Genomic DNA, 15,782 nt, shown 5'->3' on the forward strand with positions numbered 1-15,782 from the left:
TACCCCTCATTTAGTTAAGTGTTTCCTTTATTTTGGCAGTTACCTGTAAAATGGACAGGGGTATCTCTGGAGTCACAACAAAATGGAATATAAAGTTGTGTATAAAGTTCAGTATGACACAACTTCATATGTACAACATCTAAAGACCTGCATTACAATACTGAGAGCTTTGCTGTTTCTAAAATGATGTATTTTGGTGTTTTTGAGCCTTGTTCATGTCTTTTTCAGGGCCCACATACTACACGAGGATGAGGAAGTGATTAGCTGTTTGGGGTCAATTTCTATAAAAGGTGAAATCAAAATATTTGTCTGGACCCTTCTATAACAACCCATTTACATACAAAATAGAGATTTAGTTGTAAAAAATAACTTTTCCATTAAGGACTGTACTCATCATTTACTCATTATTTCAATCACATCTGGGACACTGTGCACCATAATCCAATAAAAACTAAAAACAGTATTAAGACACATTTTATTATATCTGACTGTGCCACAGTAAAATAATATATAATAGGCCTATATTTAAGCAATAGGGCCCAAGGGGATGTGGTATATTGGCCATATACCACAAACCCCCAAGATGCCTAATTGCCATTATAAACTGGTTAGCAACATAAGTAGAACAGTAAACAAGTACTTCTGCGTCATATTGTCTGATATACACACAGCTGAAATGCTGTTTCAGCCAATTATAATCCAGGACCCAAACTACCCGCTTTATAATACATTCTAAATCCCTGCATTCTAATTTGACAGTTTTGGTCCACTTATCTCCTCTGCGAACAAAAACATAACAATAACAGTCTATTATAAGGAGCCATTGCTTTCAATGGGATTGATCCAGACTCAAATTGAAAGATTAACCGGGGTATAATCATTAGTACACACTGTAACAAAAATGTTTCACAACAGAAAATGTTCTGCAATGAAAACGAGAGTTCTTATTGGACAGATTTGGGTAGGTCCCTCCCTGTTTTATCCTGTTTGGTTCCTAGTGAATACACCCCACGTTCAGCAAGAATCAACGGTTCCCTCAGATGACCTGTAAGTAGCAACATGTATGGGCTATTGCATGCAGCAGTTCAGTCAGTAAGTATAAGTCATCTAATAACTTCTGAAATATTGGGAGTGGCTAATAACAATACAAAAAAATATAATACTTTAGTATTTCAATATGTAACCCTTTTATATTCCTTATTTATTGCCTTTTTGGGCATTTCAGCAGACTGAGCAAACACAGTTCATATGCATCCATCCAATGAAACATCCATTCACAAGAATTGGAGCATTCATTCCTTGAGGGTTTAAGGGTCTACTGAGCAGTATTCAAGACTGTAACATTGAATATAATAAGTTCTAAACAGGATTGAGATCCTGAGACCATTTGCTTCCTTGTAGCAGTAGGCCTAGTAGTTTATGTTTTCTTTTTCTTTGTAAAACTGTTCAGGTAACTTTTCTAATAACTTCAAAAGTGTGCCTCAAAACTGAAGCAAGTTAAAAATGTATCTTTTTTACTTTGTTCAAGTCAGAATTTGATTTGTTATTTAACTGCTGAGGCACAATGACAACTGTCAGACACTGCAGCCCTGAAGGACCAGGAGGGTGCAACTTTACAGAATGTTTAGATATACTGTAAATGTTTTGTATAGATTAGGTGTGAGTGTTTGTTATGTAGAACTGAGAGTCATGTCATTTCTACCTGCAACTTTGTGAACGTTTCACCTCATTGAATTCACCCCTGGGTTCTCCATTCTTGACCGGAAAAGTGGTAATGCCCCTTTTCCTTTATAATTCCCAACCCTAGGTCTCCTCCTCTTTATTTACATGGGAGAATCTCTATTGCATAATCCTTGCGTCCTCTCTCCTCACCTCCTTCTCAAAACCCATTGAATGAGAATGCCAGAGGCCCCATCCGTCTGACCTTTTCCTCCAATGGGTTTTTAGAAAGAGGCAAGATGAGAGGAGAGAGGACACGAGGAGTATGCAATTGAGATTCTCCCTATGTGTCTTCCTCCTCCTTCTCTGCCTTGTGCTGGTCATTCACCATCCTCTTGTCCTGTCCCTCTTGTCCGCTTCTGCTGAACTGTCGACGAGTGAGTCTTTCTGGATCGTGAGAAGCCATATCACTGAAGTCACGGAAGATGTCTTGAAATGTCTCATCGTCACCTGGAAAGAAACACACCAGCATTTTAGCAACATTTTGTGTTTCGATTAAGGGTTGTGTTTAGTAGGCACGAAATGAAAGAGTGAAACAGGCTGAACTATCTGTACTTGTTCAATAAGAACAAGCCATTTTAGTCTTCATTGCAAAACGTTTTGCTATGGTGAGCCCTAATGAATACAACCCAGCACAGCAAAATAGCATTCTAGGAGTTTTCACATTCAACACGGACAGAGAAGTCTGGCTCATATCAAAACTCGAAGTCCTCCTGAGTTCAGAGTCTAGGGAGGCTGTTAGATGTTGTCAGTACGATGCGTCAATAATGAAGGGGGCTGTGCTTTTACTGGTTTGTTCTCCTCTTCGTCTTTCTCTCTCAAACACCCTCATGGACAGCCTCACACAGCCCCGGAGCACTGCCCTCTTCCTTTACAAATGTTAGATTTTCACATCCAAATGAGAGGTCTTAACATTTGAGATAACCAATCAAAGCGTGCTCTATTTCTGAGTGAATATTGCACCAACAAATTAATTCCTGTCCAGACATGGTACACAGCTCTCCCTAGCTGTGTACCATGTGGGTGGCGTCAGCCAAGCTACAGACAAATACCACAGAAGGTGAAAGAACAAAGTCTACTCACAAAGTTTAGATAAACATTGTTGGGTCGATTGGTTCACCTCAACTCTGGAAATCACTATGACTTGCAACTCCATGGGAATTGGACTAAATGGATAGGGCTAAATTGAAATGTTTCTTACAGAAGAAATATGAAAAGCATATGTATAAGCATGGTAGCAATTCAAAGGGAACAGTTTGGAGATTATGGGGAAATTATTAGACCAACATTGAGGACACAACAGTTCACCACAGAACTGTTTTCTGTGCATTTTATACTGAACAAAAATAGAAACGCAACATGCAACAATTACAGTTCATATAAGAAAATCTGTCAATTGAAATAAATGCATTAGGCCCTAATCTATGAATTTCACATAACTGGGCAGGTGTGCAGCCATGAGTGTGTCTGGGAGGGCATAGGCCCAACCACTTGGCAGCCAGGCCCACCCACTAGGGAGCCAGGCCCAGTCAATCAGAAAGAGTTTATCCCTGCAAAACATTATTTATTATTTTATCCCCCACCCCCTCAGATGATCCCACAGGTCAAGAAGTCGGATGTGGAGGTCCTGGGCTGGTCTGCGGTTGTGAGGCCAGTTCGACATACTGCCAAATTCTTTAAAACGATGTTGGAGGCAGCTTATTGTAAAGAAATTAACATTTAATTCTCTGGCAACAGCTCTGGTTGACATTCCTTCAGTCAGCATGCCAGTTGTATCTCCCTCAAAACTTGTGACATCTGTGGCATTGTGTTGTGCTACAAAATTGCACATTTTAGAGTGGCCTTTTATTGTCCCCAGCACAATTACTGTTGTTGTTTACGCAATCCAAAAACGTCCCATTATAAATGGCAATCTGGGTCAGGTGGGCATAATTTGAAAGCTTGTTCTATTGCCAACATGACTAGCTAAGTTATAAAATACAATCTTAAAAAGGAGTCATAAAGGAGTCATGCGAGCATTTAGGTGCATGTTCTGCCGCAGATTTTCTTCACAATAGACAGACATTGGCTCATTCAGTTCATAACAACCTAAGGTATGAAGCTATGTCATCTTGTACATCAACATAGTGATCATAAACGTTGGCACTGTATATGACATGAGTTTTATGGAAATGTGAAGTGCACATTTGGATTCACAGGTGTTTGGCTTGCTTGTATGACATCACAGCAGTATTTATTATAATCTTCAGCATCTCATCTTTCAAAATACACTTAAAATACCTCTTAATTTACAGCATTCCCCTCACTCAGACAACAAAACATTTGCAAAAGTTGCCCAATTAGTGGGAAGGATGGGGGCAACTTCTTGTCACGTGCGGTGCTCAAGTTCAGAAAAGCTGACAGGTCAAAACCCATACAGAGCTGTGAAGTGGAGGCCCTGAGCTCTGATGTCATGTATAGCATGTTACAGTGCAGCCACTGCGTTCCAATTTAGTCATTTATCAGTTAACATATCTTCCATTTTCAACCCGTATACAGGTACCAGTGTAAAGGCCTACAGGCGAGAAACAAATAAAGGCATCAGCATTTTATTAAACATCAACATAGTGAATGTTACCCATAGATCCAAAGAATCCCTCTGAGTCTCTCATCTCTTCATTCATGCGAGCCATTCGTAGTCTGGAAAACAGTCCCCAAAAAATACAGGGCATTAACAAACTACCACAAAGCTTCCACTTTTCCTGCATTTCAGAGTGGATTTACTTACAGGGTTACAATATCGGCATGTGCTGTCTCTATGGCAATGGCGAGTGGGTCCTGCCCCCTCTCGTCAACTGCATACTGATTGGCTCCCTTTTTTAGAAGTAGACACACTTGCCTGTGAGAAACATGATACACACGTTATTCATTTGCACCTACCAAACAGATTTGAACCAATCATAGACTGATATACTATAGCCTAAGACATCAGTGGTTCTCAAAGTGGTACTGCAAGGGGTCAGCGACCAAATTATTTTTAAAAAGAAGAAAAGGGGCCAGATACTTGGGTTAGTCCGATCATGCACTGCAGAAATCATAGTAAAACTCTTTGCATGCTTTTTTATTGAATTCTCAAGTAGGAGCTGTGTTCTGATTATGAAGGGGTCCCGGAGGAATTTGCTATCACAAAAGGGGTCCCTGACCCCAAAAACTTAAGAGAACCCCTGGCCTGACCTGGAAGGACGACTTCTACTGCTATATGTAGACCAAGGACTTTACCCTGACCATAAACTCTGGGTCCTAGTTACAGGCACTGTTCCAATAGCATACCAGTTAAAACGAAGCTACGTTTTGGTCATGCATAGTGTAGATATTGTAAAATAGCCAGCCGTAGTCTATGGCGTTGCCCATCCCTGCTCTATATACTGTATTCCCTGACTGTGTTATGGTTGGACGATGGTATCACCCCCTATTGGCCAAAGTGAAACAGGTTTATGTGTGTGTGTGTCTTTGTGACACATGCCATGATGGAGCAAAGTGTCAGTCAAATGGGCCGTCTCACAGTAGTGAGTTATAAATCATGAGCTGAATAGAAGCAAAGTCTACCGTCTTTAGAACTGGATAATAATCGCTTTAGGACTATTTGCCTCATCCTCTCTTAATATTGTTTGTTCTATCGCTCTCATAAAGCTGTGATTGAGAATAGCCTACGCCTAGGTCCTATAGGCTCCGACTTTCATTCTTGTTCCTTTTTAAAGCGTCAACCTTCTTAGGCTATTTGAATATTTGGGATATAGGCTACTGTATATCATTCTAACTTGTCTTAAAGCTTTTATGCTAGGCCTAGTAGAAGGATAGGTTATTGGCCATGGAGGGTCAGGGGGTTTTCTGACCCGCACAGATCATTTATTTCCAACGCTCTTGACATTCAGGCTACCTAGCTGTCAATCATTGTCAATAGACAATAGTATAGTAATATCGCCCAACCCTAGTCTGTGTGAAAGCATTGGTGTGAATTAAATAGAACACTATTAAACACCATACATATACTGTATATGTAACTGATGTATCTCTATGGGTGTGACCCTCACCCTGTGTGGCCCCAGGTGGCTGCAGTGTGAAGGGCACCTTGACCGCGCTGGTCACGGTAGTTAACATTGGCTCCATTCTGCAGTAGGAACTCACAGGCCGATAGGGAGCCCTGCAGACAGACAGAAAAGCATATACATGTAAGACAAATGCACAACCCATGTTTAGGGCCCTGAAGTAAAAAAATACACATAAAACCTAGTCAGGATAAACTTGGGGGCCTACCATGCTAAAGTATAAATATAACACAATCTATGTCAAACAGACTTAGCAATATGATGTTGCAGATAAGCATGATGCATCACGATGCACTCAAGAGTATCACAGAATATCTGCACATGTGCATCGGTGCACTTCAATAGCTTCAATGTGATAACTGCAAAACCGAAACAGCTGAGAAGTTTAGCCCTGGGATTGAATGTCCTTAGCAGCTTGATATTGCTGATTACTTTGTGCATCGCTGACTGTACCTTTAAATAATGTCCATGGTGCTACTCACCCCAAAAGTTGAGCCAATGAGAGCAGTGCGTCCCTCCTCCTCAGCGTGGCTCCAGTTCACCTCTGCACCCTGCGCCAACGCTGATGCCATGGTGACCAGGTCCCCTTGGAAAGCAGCCTGGTACAACTGGCGTCCTGCATTCTCCCTCCCAATCTCTACAGTAACAATAATAGCGTCATTGAAAGAGGAATGGACTGAGACGAAATTTAGGAGTAGGAATGGACATACGTGTTTCAGGCGAGTTGGCATCCTTCACAAATCTTTTCTCCACATATTTCTCTTTAATCCATGTCTCTTTCTCTGGGCTGAAAGAGAGAGAGAGAGAATAACTGTTAAAGCAGGGGACTGTGCAGGCAGTCAAACTATTTTAGTAGTTTTGTTTCAAATCGAACATTGTAAAGCCCTATGTGAAGTCTTTTGAAACCTACTCCAGTGTTCACTCTTAGAAAAAAATTGTTCCATGTAGAACCCTGTGGAAAGGGTTCTACCTAGAACCCAAAAGGGTTCTTCAAAGGGTTCTCCCATGGGGACAGCCGAAGAACCCTTTTCGTTTCTAGATGGAACCTTTCTAAGAGTTCAGCTCATTCAGTGTAGCTCTTTAATAATCAATGCCTTTCAATTGATGGAGTAAGTCTCTTCCAATTGGAACATGCGAGACTAATATAAGGGGTTTTATTTTTATTTTATTTCACCTTTATTTAACCAGGTAGGCCAGTTGAGAACAAGTTCTCATTTACAACTGCGACCTGGCCAAGATAAAGCAAAGCAGGTCGACACAAACAACAACACAGAGTTACACATGGAATAAACAAGCGTACAGTCAATAACACAATAGAAGAGAAAAAAAGGAAGTCTATATACAGTGTGCGCAAATGGCGTGAGGAGGTAAGGCAATAAATAGGCCATAGTAGCGAAGTAAGGGGAATATAAGGGGTTTGACAGTGTTGCCAAAGAACCTCTGTTGCAAAATGCTTACCGAGGGCTGCCAGCACTAGGCTTTACTCTGCCCTCTGCTGCACACCTGGACTCATATATCCCATTGATGACATCATTACCCAGACCACACAGCAGCTGCAGAGCAGAACAGAGCAGAAGAGTTAAGAAACTAACCTCATACTTAGGGGGCATTCGTTTTTTCCTGACCATGAGCTCTGACCAGTAAAACTCTTGGCCCTAGTTATAGCCAGCTGGTCATGCAGTCAGGAAAATCTCAGGGCTACTACTCATAATTGTAATATTTTATCTTGAGCTACAGAACTTTAATTTGTAACATGTATGTGAGAATTCTGCTTACAGTACCTTCAGCTGTTCGGGATCCCAGGAGTCTAGGGTGAGAGATCGCACTTTGGAGAGATGGACCCCAAGGCTCCTGTTAAAAAAAACACAACACAACAGAAACATGGTGGTCAGTAACCCCAGTCTTGGGAAGCTCCAGAGGGACTAACAGGACTACGGGGAATGCAGGTTTTTATTCCAGCCTAGCACTAACACACTTGATTCAACTAATCAAGGTATGTGTGAGACCTTGATCTGTAAAATGAGGTGTGAAAGTGCTGGACTGGAACAAAAGCCTGCACGCCCTTTCAGTCCCCCCGGACTATAAACACCACACACTAGCAAGGCAGTACCTATGGATGCCGGAGCACTCGATGCACATGGTGATACCCAGGTTGACGCTGGCCCAGCGTGGCTCCTCCTCACTGCAGTCGCAGCAGCGGTGGTTCCCCGGACTTTGGAGGGCCACAACCAAAGCGGCAGGCCTTTGAGGAGGCTGTCCTGGCTGGGGGTCTGAGGGGCTCTGGAGGGGCAGAGGGCTTTCTTTGGGCTGGGCACACAGAGAGGCATAGTTAGAATGTATTTGCCTAGAGATTCCTTAATAGGTCAATAGGACACTGACGGTAGGCTGTTTTGTTTAGTTAAATGTGACTTTTTTTTATACAAAAATCTAAGTGCTCGACAATTGTAGTTAAATATTGTAGTATGGGAAATCTGTTAATGTGTCTGTAAGCTTGTCTGAGTTGTAAATACCTGAGGCTGCTGGGACTCCACTCTCTCGCGGTAGGCCATGTCTATGCTCCCTAGAACGGCACTGATCCAAGCCTGTTTCAGCTCCTCTGAGTCAGCCTGGAGGGCACAGCATCTGGGCAGAGGAAGACAGATAGGTCAATGAGGGATAACTTGGACTTGAGCTCTGCTTTAATTCAATGCGTCACATGCAAAATATAAGTAAAATATTTCCAATGTATCCGAAATGAGCTGTGATGCTTGCAATGTTAAATCTTAAATGACTGAGTTTTTATTATCTCACAGATAAAGCCCCACGGAGATACATTTAAACAACATTTCGTGGAAAACTTCAGAAAAAATGTAAATACAACTAAAAATATAGAAATTAAAACTGCTTAGCTACTTTTTAACAGAAACCAGCTCAAAACTGAAGCGGCGGTCAATGCTGTCCAGAGACTTCACCGCACACAGCCTGAGGTCATCAAACAGCAACACAGGCTCCTCCTACAGGAAGACAACTGTCAATCACAACTATTCAAGGACACAAAAATGTCTGTAATAAAATTCTGCAATACAACTATAATAAATGATTGCTCAAAAGACCAAATAAATACATAAACTGTCCTACCTTATGTGACTTTGTGTACACCAATTGGTTGTCTTTAATGGAGAACCAGCATCTAAAGCAAGATTTGAGATTTAGTGACGTGTTGAATACAGGGGAGTAATTAACTGCCATTGTGTGACATAAGTTGTAAGATATCACAGTAAAGAATTTGTGTTTCTCTCGCTCACCTCTTCCATGTCTTGTTCTTTCTCCGAGATCTTTTGAAGAGGTAGCCCTGTATGGTTTCCCCACCATCAGGACAGGAACGTAGTATGGGCTCCCCTGAGGCATCCTGGACACAAACACACACATTTGTGTTAGTTAAGTGATAATCCTTCAGCAACTGTGAGCGTCTGGCATCTGATGATAACACTCACTCTCTGCTGGATCAGTAGGTGGGTATTCTCCAGGTCCTTTCTTTTAGCTGTACATTCAGTCGAGAGTTGGGCAAGCTGTCAAAAGGCATATTATCATAAATCTCAATGAACCAGTAGACAATGATATTGGCAGCCGCATGCTGGACTATATACTCCCTGAGTGGCAGGCACAAGCACAGATAGGGCTCAACCAGTGCCCAAGCACCTGCCCCTTTGACCTCCTCTGAAAAAATGTCCTGCCCGCTCAGAATGTTTTTATTAATGACTTTTTCAAATTGTATTTTTAGTCTCTTTTCAATGTTTTAATTTGAAATGTAACAAATTTCACATTAAACTAGCTCATTTAATTAACTCTTGGGAAAAATCCCCCTCCTCACCATCCAGCTTAAAGTGCGCACGTCTGACTTCTGCATGCAATCAGTGGCCACTGACACCGAACGGAGAGTATGTCCTTTTTTGTTGTTGTTGAGAACCAGGCTATTTTTGTTTTTTTACAGTCATGCCAGGTATTTTTAGCTACAGAGTTTTTACTGGTCAGGTCGCATGGTCAGTAAAAATTCCTGTCCTTAGTTATAGTGACTTTCCCTCAACTAATAATCACATCATCTGGTCTCACCTGTGCGGCCATGGACTTCATAGTGGGCTCCAAGTCTCTCAGCAAGTCAAAGCCTTGGTGGAAGAAGGTATACTGGGCATGGAAGTAGGAGAACACCTGAAACAAACAATATAGGGATGACTGATCAACCAATTCTACATCTTCAGTTTCAATATGACATGCCCACTCTCCAATGTTCTTCACAATTCACGTTTTAATTATTTATTGTCATTCATTACACTGTGTTCACCTGGGTATTTATCTACGTTTGCATTTAAGATCACCCACTACAGCTTAGAAACTGGGACTCACAGAATTTAGGATGTCCAGCTTCTGCTGGGCCTTGAAGTTATTCAGCTGCAAGAAGAGCAATGGTTAAAAGGACAAATTAACAAAAACAATGCAAGCCACAATCTAAAAATCTGTTAAACTTTACAAAATGAATTTCAAAGCATTGAACGTATTAATATGACCTCACCAATCGCTGAAGAAACCAAAATGAATGCCTTAACTCCGTTAACTCTGGCTTCTGTTTATTAGGCACCAAACAGAAGAACATGGACTGAAACAAGGAGGGACTTCCTTCACTTATCCAATAAGAAACGCTCATATTTTGTTTTCTGTTGCAATTATTATTATTTTAATTCCACCTTAATGAACACAACCCAGGCCTCATCCTTGTCATTAATAGCCATCCTAAAATGCACGTTTGCTACTGTCTAGCCATGTCATGGGTTGTCTGGTTATGCACCGGCCTGTTTATGATGACATACAGTATCTGTTCCTGCTCTGTTAGACGTACCTAAACGTGTTCTCTCACCTGCTTACTCAAACCTTAAACAAATAAACCCCTCCCGCTGTTCCAGGATGTCTTTGCCAGTGAGTCCTTTGTCATCTGAGTTCTCTGCTAAATAGTCTCTGCTGGGAATGCCCTACTTCAGCAGCCATCATCTGCTCTCTGAGGAATCACACATTCATTCAATTTCCAATCTGGCCCTCATACCATCATCATAACCTAATCATCTCCCTTCATTCCCTCTCCTCCCCCCCTGTAACTATTCCCTAAGTCATTGCTGTAAATGAGAATGTGTTCTCGGTAAACTTACCTGCTAAAATAATGGTAAAATAAAAAAGATCACAGCTGAGTGTACTTTACACTGTGAGCAGAATCAAAATAATCATCTAAGTAAGAATTACCTGAGTGCTACTCACTCCGCTAACAATTCCTACCCTGTGTAAACATCCCTAATCCCAAGTAGGGTTGCAAAATTCCAGAAATTGTCTCCAAAGTTCGCAGGTATTTTCGGAATTCCGGGTTGGAGACTTTTTACACCTTTCCAAAATTTTGCAACCCCAATTAGTACTTCTTCAAACTAAAGTGAAATTCTTCGACTATAACTAGCAGTTTATTTTCCAATTGTATGTACTGATCTGTGGTTATGCATCTGGCTATTGCATTTACCTGCAAGCAGTAATCAAGGGCAAAGTGCTGGTGACATTTGCGTGTGGCCAACAGCAGATGGCTGGCACGCTCTGCATCAGTGACTTTGTGGCGGTATATCTGGGCATTTTTCACCGCTGCTGTCTCCAGATCCTCCCCAATCCGCACAAACTCCTTCCTAGTCTCTCCTAGCTGGGGTATGAACCTAAATGACAAAGACATAAAGGACATTTATAATGCATTATGATCCAGTTATAATGAATTGTAAAACTTGTCATGAGCATGTATGACCCCTGTACACTGTCTTATAATTATCTCTTCTTCTTTTGTCACATACACCTGTTAGGTGTAGTGAAATGTGTTGTTTTACAGGGTCAGCCAAAGTAGTATGGTGCCCCTGTAACAAATTAGGGTTAAGTGCCTTGCTCAAGGGCATCGAGAGATTTTTCATCTTGTCGGCTTGAGTATTCGAACCAGCAGTTAGTAGACCAATGCTCTAACCGCTAGGTTACCTGCCACCCTAATGATAATGATCCTGACTAGATTCCAGCCATTTTGAGTAAGTTGAAATGTTGAAACATCGAGAGACCTAAGCCTTATTATAAGACATTATTAAGGCTCATGCTTATAACAAGTTAAAAAGTGCAGCTGTGTGTGTGTGTGTGTGTGTGTGTGTGTGTGTGTGTGTGTGTGTGTGTGTGTGTGTGTGTGCACGGCAACATACTGTGTGAGAAGGTTTGACAGCTGCTGAGTGATAGCTCTCTGCGTCTGGTCAAACAGCACCTAAAAACAGGAGAGAACCACTAGGAGAGTAAAACCTGCGCTGACTAAAGCACATAACAAGTGGACAACAATCATCTGTCTCAAGTGGAACTCAACTCACAGTATGAAAGTTGATCATCTCCTGTAGTCCTTGAATGAACTGACTCATGCAGTTCTATGAGGACAGAAGAGTAGAATGCAACAGACATCAATTTAGTGATAATAAAACAGAACCAAATTCCAATTTTAGCCTAATGATTTGTGTCCCTTATAATTGCCCCAAACCCTTCTTTCCTACATTTTAACCCTCTCCCTGTTCATACACACCATGATGACGCTGTCACGTTTGTGATACGTGGAGAACTCAGCCAGTCCATCGAGGAAATGCTGATTTGCTGTGTTGTATGCTTGCCCTGATTCAACCATCTTGCCACAGAGCTTCATCACCTGCATCGAGAGGTATACACACTCAGATATTTATCACTTACAATTGACATCACTGCAGAAGCAAAATCATTATGCTGCTACATTTTATTTTCATAGCACAAAGAACTTTGCACCTTTTCCACTCGACTCTGCAGCTCTGCAACATCAGTTTGACACTTATCCAGGGTAAGCCTGAGAAAAACCAATAAAAACAGATTATTCCCCAGTCTCCAGAAACTCACCATCAGAGCTATGAAATGCACCATATTGTCAGTGTCATTTTGTTTAAAATCATCCAGACCAGTGTTGTGACAGGTAGAGGAGCAAGGAGTTTTTCCTTAACACCTGAGCAGGAAAAACTCCAGGCACTATTGAAGGTTACAAACCTAAATGCAGGTGAGTCCTGGATGCATTCTTCATAGTCCAAGAATGAATCCATTTTGGCTGCGATTTCTCTTCAGTGGAACGGTAGCTGGCTAATAGTTTTGACAAAATAATTCAATGCAATGGGGAGACCTAGATAGCATTAAGCTAGCTAATAGCGTTAAGCTAGCTATGTTTATAAACTGTCTATGCTATTCATAATACAGATTTAAAGTCACAACTTGCATCACCAACAGTGACAATAACATAACCAGTTGCTACAAGTATAAAGAATGAAACAAAATATAATTGACATGTTCAGTAGCTAGTGCATTAGTGGCATGCCTATCATTAGCCTTCGAGTAAAGGATAGCCTAAAGCTAGCCGGCTAGGTATCCTTCCTTGAAAGACGATCGATGGGATCTGAAAAACCGTAATTCGTTTTTCTGAGCACGAGCGGCAATGACCGCTAACAACAAGTTATGGACTGCATGAGCGTGTAACAGCTCAACAGAATTTTCAATATGTCCCTTTGTAATAACTAACTATAAATACTTGTCTCAAACAGCTGTCTCCGCATACATGCAATGTGTTGTCAATCGCTTTTTGTAAATATCCGATGATGACTATTTTTCTGCTAGCGGCACTAACAATGACGCCACGGTCTTATGGTAATGCAGGACCTTCAAAATAAAAGCCCCGATTTCAAAACATTGCAAGGTGGATAAATCATTCTGAAGATAATACATTTGAATCAATGTCGATTTTTATTGTGCTTCTTAGCAAATGCAAGAAGGAATTTATGGAAAATATATGTTCTTAAAAACATTATTTTCAGACCACTGTTGAAAAATACAAATTTTAGACTGGCATGTCACAATATTGGTGTTATAATGAAAAAACTATTATATGTGCCAGTTTCAAAGTGGCGTTGGAAGTACTCAGTAGAGTGTGTAGAATCTATATATATGGTGTCATTTCATAGGGCACTGAATCATACGGCACTCAATCATTTACTCCGCCCACTGCATTGGCCACAATGAAAATCACTGTAAATGCATTACATATAGGCTTACATAGAAAAAACTATTATTTGTGCAGATGTAAAAATGGGGTTGAGAGTACTCATGAGGGTCTGTAGAATCTATATATAGTGTCATTTCATAGGGCACTGAATAATACAGAGTGTTGCTGGCCTTTTACTACACCCATTCCATTGGCCACAATGAAAATCACTGTGTATGTGTTACACATTACATGCAATACATACTGGCTTATAGAGAAAAAAATATTATTTGTGTCGATGTACAAGTGGGGTTGGGAGTACTCAGAAGGGTCTGTAGAATCTCCAGCACCAGTCAAAAGTTTGGACACACTGTCGTAAGAATGGGACCAAGGCACAGCAGATGTTGAGTTCCACATATTTATTACAAAGTGAAACTTTAAGCAAAAGCAAATAAATCAATAAACGACCAACGAAACGTGACTACGTGGTGCACAAATACAAAACAATATCCCACAAACACAGGTGGGAAAAATAGCTACTTAAATATGATCCCCAATTAGAGGCAACGATTACCAGCTGCCTCTAATTGGGAACCAAACCAAAACACCAACATAGAAATGTTAAACTAGAACACCCCCTCGTCACGCCCTGACCTACTACACCATAGAGAAACAAGGGCTCTCTATGGTCAGGGCGTGACACACGTACTCATTCAATGGTTTTTCTTTATTTTTACTATTTCCTACATTGTAGAATAATAGTGAAGACATCAACACTATGAAATAACACATATAGAATCATGTAGTAACCAAAAAAGTGCTAAACAAATCCAAATATATTTTATATTTGAGATTCTTCAAAGTAGCCACCCTTTGCCTTGATGACAGCTTTGCACACTCTTGGCTTTCTCTCAACTAGCTCACCTGGAATGCTTTTCCAACGGTCTTGAAGGAGTTCCCACATATGCTGAGCACTTATTGGCTGCTTTTCCTTCACTCTGCGGTCTAACTCATCCCAAACCATCTCAATTGGGTTGAGGTCAGTGATTGTGGAGGACAGGTCATCTGATGCAACACTTTCTTGGTCAAATAGCCCTTACACAGCCTGGAGGTGTGTTGGGTCATTGTCCTGTTGAAAAACAAACGACAGTCCCACTAAGCGTAAACCAGATGGGATGGCATATCACTGCAGAATGCTGTGGTAGCCATGCTGGTTAAGTGTATGGAACGCCGTTTGTGTCTTTATGTGTCAAAAAAGATACACGTCAAATAGTGCTATTTGACGTGTCAAATAACAATATGCAAACTGTATGCAAATATTGGCCAATCACAAATAAGTTGCATGTGAAGCCAGCTATGTGAAAAACATTGTCAATCATCATCACCAACAAACTAATAAGTTGTGTCGAACCTTGAAAACATGAGACCACTTTTAAAGTTTTGCCAACCAAGTACAACCACCTTTATAACCACCCCAGGAGGATCAGGTAGGATTAATTCTGGTTGCTAATACCTGGCAAAAGTCAACATTAACTGGCACAGCTACCTAACGTTAATGTAACGCTTCTCCTTTCTATTATTAGCCTATCTAGCCATGTTATCGTTTGTAATTTAACAGTATGTCCGTTCGAGTAAACTAGGCCTTTACATTACTGTTATGTTGTTTTATGATTTCGTTTACTTTTTCTTCAAATATCGCTTGAACATGAAGGGTCATAGGACTGGACTGAACTACACTAACTAGCTAGGTATGGCTAACTATAGCAGCAGCTACCGTGGGGTGTGCGAGTATGGGCGGCGTCGATTATGCTGAGTGTCATTAGTGTAACTTTTTATAACGTTTGCACCTGTCAGATTTCAATCATTCAGGAGACGGCATAATGCTTGAGTCCAAAGGCGGCAAACAGGGAGAA

General features: G+C 41.1%; 1 protein-coding gene across 6 annotated transcripts; it reads right to left on the minus strand.

Moving 5' to 3' along the window:
• Window positions 1-458: 458 nt before the first annotated feature.
• zgc:162872 (BAR_ACAPs and ArfGap_ACAP domain-containing protein) lies at window positions 459-13,515 on the minus strand. 6 transcript variants are annotated; one of them, XM_014161899.2, is made up of 24 exons: window positions 13,420-13,495; window positions 12,888-12,977; window positions 12,636-12,693; window positions 12,403-12,522; window positions 12,197-12,250; window positions 12,038-12,096; window positions 11,335-11,518; window positions 10,351-10,434; window positions 10,185-10,229; window positions 9,894-9,989; window positions 9,278-9,352; window positions 9,089-9,192; window positions 8,922-8,973; window positions 8,697-8,797; window positions 8,315-8,426; window positions 7,915-8,111; window positions 7,586-7,655; window positions 7,263-7,357; window positions 6,515-6,591; window positions 6,287-6,441; window positions 5,790-5,899; window positions 4,487-4,597; window positions 4,337-4,398; window positions 459-2,169 (listed from the first exon to the last, which is right to left on the minus strand). In XM_014161899.2, exons 2-24 carry the CDS (start codon window positions 12,938-12,940, stop codon window positions 2,003-2,005), a joined length of 2,241 nt encoding a protein of 746 aa, XP_014017374.1. In that variant the 5' UTR covers window positions 12,941-12,977; window positions 13,420-13,495; the 3' UTR covers window positions 459-2,002. The 6 variants fall into 6 exon arrangements, with proteins under 6 accessions (XP_014017374.1, XP_014017375.1, XP_014017373.1 ...); XM_014161900.2 differs by having other exon boundaries at window positions 13,447-13,470; XM_014161898.2 differs by having other exon boundaries at window positions 12,888-13,515.
• Between the last annotated feature and the right edge of the window lie 2,267 nt (window positions 13,516-15,782).

The sequence above is a fragment of the Salmo salar genome, chromosome ssa20 (genome assembly GCF_905237065.1).
Source record: "Salmo salar chromosome ssa20, Ssal_v3.1, whole genome shotgun sequence".
In the NCBI taxonomy this organism is placed as follows: Eukaryota; Metazoa; Chordata; class Actinopteri; order Salmoniformes; family Salmonidae; genus Salmo; species Salmo salar.